The sequence below is a fragment of the Oncorhynchus keta genome, unplaced genomic scaffold, assembly GCF_023373465.1.
Source record: "Oncorhynchus keta strain PuntledgeMale-10-30-2019 unplaced genomic scaffold, Oket_V2 Un_contig_30304_pilon_pilon, whole genome shotgun sequence".
Lineage (NCBI taxonomy): Eukaryota > Metazoa > Chordata > Actinopteri > Salmoniformes > Salmonidae > Oncorhynchus > Oncorhynchus keta.
In genome coordinates, this window is record NW_026286981.1 from 922 (window position 1) to 3856 (window position 2935).

A 2935-nucleotide genomic window follows, 5' to 3' on the forward strand; every position below is an offset into this window, starting at 1 on the left:
TCCTCCTCTCCTCCATCTATCTATCTACCTCCTCATTTCTTCTTCCATCTATTCCTCCTCATTTCTATCTATCATCCACCCTCCTCCTCTTCCTTTCTATCTATCTACCCCTCCTCCTCTCCTCCATCTATCTCTCCTTCTCATTTCTTCTCCATTCATCCAGAAATCACCCTCCCTCACTTCCTCCATCCATCCATCCATCACTTCTTTCCCTCACTCTCTTCCATCCATCCATCCACCCTCCCTTCTTCTCCTTCCAAACCCCCATCCCCCTACTCCATCCACCCCCGCCACCCATCCCTATCAAAACTCTTGTTCTTCTCTTGTGTGACATCACTCATCCCCTTGAGGGACCTGTTTAGCCTGGCCGTTTTGACTATTCATTATATCCTCAGCCTCATCTTCCTCGCCAGGGGTCCCGTGGGCTGGCCCCTACACACACACACACACACACACACACACACACACACACACAATGTATTGACGTTTCTAAAGCAAGTCAGTGCATTTCTCTGTCTGGGAATTTCACCTCCCCAGGACCCGAGACCCGCCTCCCCAGGACCCGAGACCCGCCTCCCCAGGACCGAGACCCGACCCCGCCTCCCCAGGAACGAGACCCGCCTCCCCAGGACCGAGACCCGCCTCCCCAGGACCGAGACCCGCCTCCCCAGGACCGAGACCCGCCTCCCCAGGACCTAGACCCGCCTCCCCAGGACCTAGACCCACCTCCCCAGGACCGAGACCCACCTCCCCAGGACCTAGACCCGCCTCCCCAGGACCTAGACCCGCCTCCCCAGGACCTAGACCCGCCTCCCCAGGACCTAGACCCACCTCCCCAGGACCTAGACCCACCTCCCCAGGACCTAGACCCACCTCCCCAGGACCTAGACCCACCTCCCCAGGACCTAGACCCACCTCCCCAGACCTAGACCCACCTCCCCAGGACCTAGACCCACCTCCCCAGGACCTAGACCCACCTCCCCAGGACCCAGACCCACCTCCCCAGGACCTAGACCCACCTCCCTGCAGCAGATATTACAGCAGGGATGCCCAGCCAGTCTCAGTTGGTTCTGAAGAGAGAAGTCGATGTGTACCACTCTGCTGTCCTGTCCACCGGCTTGGGAGGCATCACTCAGGTTGGGGTTCTCACGTACATCTAGAACCTAGAACACACACAGAGGAGAGACCACTTACAACCTAGAACATAAAACCTAGAACAGAACATCTAGAACCTAGAACACAGGGCAAAAACCTAGAACACAGGGCAGGGAACATCTAGAACCTAGAAACAGGGAGAACATCAGAATCTGTGTACCTCTAGGTCGACGAGGAAGTGGATGGGCTTCAGGAAGAGTCACCAGACGATTCTTATTCAGAACCAACTTCTTCAGCTTCTCCCCACACCTACACAACAACAACAAACAACGCTGATCCACTACACAGCAGGTACGGTCAGAAACATCAAAACATGTCACAACATGGCATCATGAAATACCGCTGGGAAGCATGTGGACGCCTTAAGTGTGTCCTCGGGTATGTCGTGAGGTACCCACCTAGAGGGTAGAGAGTCACCTCGGGTATGACGCGGAGGTACCTACCTACAGAGTCCCTCGGGTATGACGTGAGGTACCCACCTACAGAGTCCTCGGGTATGACGACGCAAGGTACCCACCTACAGAGTCCCTCGGGCGTGCCCGCTCCAGAGTCCCTCGGGTATGACCTTACTCCCACCTACAGAGTCCTCGGGTATGACGCGAGGTACCCACCTACAGAGTCCCTCGGGTATGACGCGAGGTACCCACCTACAGAGTCCCTCGGGTCGGGTACTCATGGAAGTCCCTCGGGTATGACGTGGGTACCCACCTAGAGGGTAGGTGTACCCACCTACAGAGTCCTACCCACCTAGAGGTATGACGTGAGGTGCCCACCTACAGAGTCCCTCGGGTATGACGTGAGGTACCCACCTACAGAGTCCTCGGGTAGCGACGCGAGGTACCCACCTACAGAGTCCTCGGGCGGCGTGAGGTACCCACCTACAGAGTCCCTCGGGTATGACGTGAGGTACCCACCTGCCCACCTAGAGTCCTCGGGTATGACGTGAGGTACCCCCTACAGAGTCCCTCGGGTATGACGTGAGGTGCCCACCTACAGAGTCCCTCGGGTACGACGTCCTGAGGTAGTGCCCACCTACAGAGTCCTCGGGTATGACGTGAGGTGCCCACCTACAGAGTCCCTTAGGGTACGACGCGAGTGCCCACCTACAGAGTCCCTCGGGTGCCCACGAGTCCTCGCGAGGTACCCACCCCTACAGAGTCCTCGGTACGACGCGAGTTACCCACCTACAGAGTCCCTCGGAGTGCCCACCTACAGTCCTCGGGTACCTGCCCACCTACAGAGTCCTCGGGTATGGCCCGCGAGTGCCCACCCTACAGAGTCCCTCGGGTATGACGGTGCCCACCTACAGAGTCCCTGGGTATGTGGTACCCACCTACAAGTCCCTCAGGTATGACGCGAGAATTGCCCTCTAGAGTCCCTCGGGTATGACGGTGCCACCTGCAGGTCCCCTGGGTATGACGGTGCCTACAAGTCCCTCGGGTATGGCTGAGGTACCCACCCTACAGAGTCCTCGGGTATGGCCTTGAGGTACCCACCTACAGAGTCCCTCGGGTATGGCCTTGAGGTGCCCACCTACAGAGTCCTCGGGTATGTGGTGCCACTACAGAGTCCTCGGGTATGGCCTTGAGGTACTTACCTACAGAGTCCCTCGGGTATGACGAGGTACCCACCTCTGCAGAGTCCTCGGGTATGTGAGTGCCACCTACAGAGTCCACCGGGTATGGCCCAGTGCCCACCTACAGAGTCCCTCGGGTATGACGTGAGGTACCCACCTACAGAGTCCCTCGGGTATGACGTGAGGTACCCACCTACAGAGTCC

At 58.1% G+C, this 2935-nt stretch overlaps 1 protein-coding gene across 1 annotated transcript; it reads left to right on the forward strand.

Annotated features, from left to right (window-relative positions):
- Positions 1-537: 537 nt before the first annotated feature.
- LOC127923643 (putative small proline-rich protein 5) lies at positions 538-929 on the forward strand (the record flags this gene model as incomplete). Its single annotated transcript, XM_052507635.1, has 1 exon — positions 538-929. A coding segment is annotated over one exon (392 nt), but the record flags the coding sequence as incomplete, so codon positions are not given.
- Between the last annotated feature and the right edge of the window lie 2006 nt (positions 930-2935).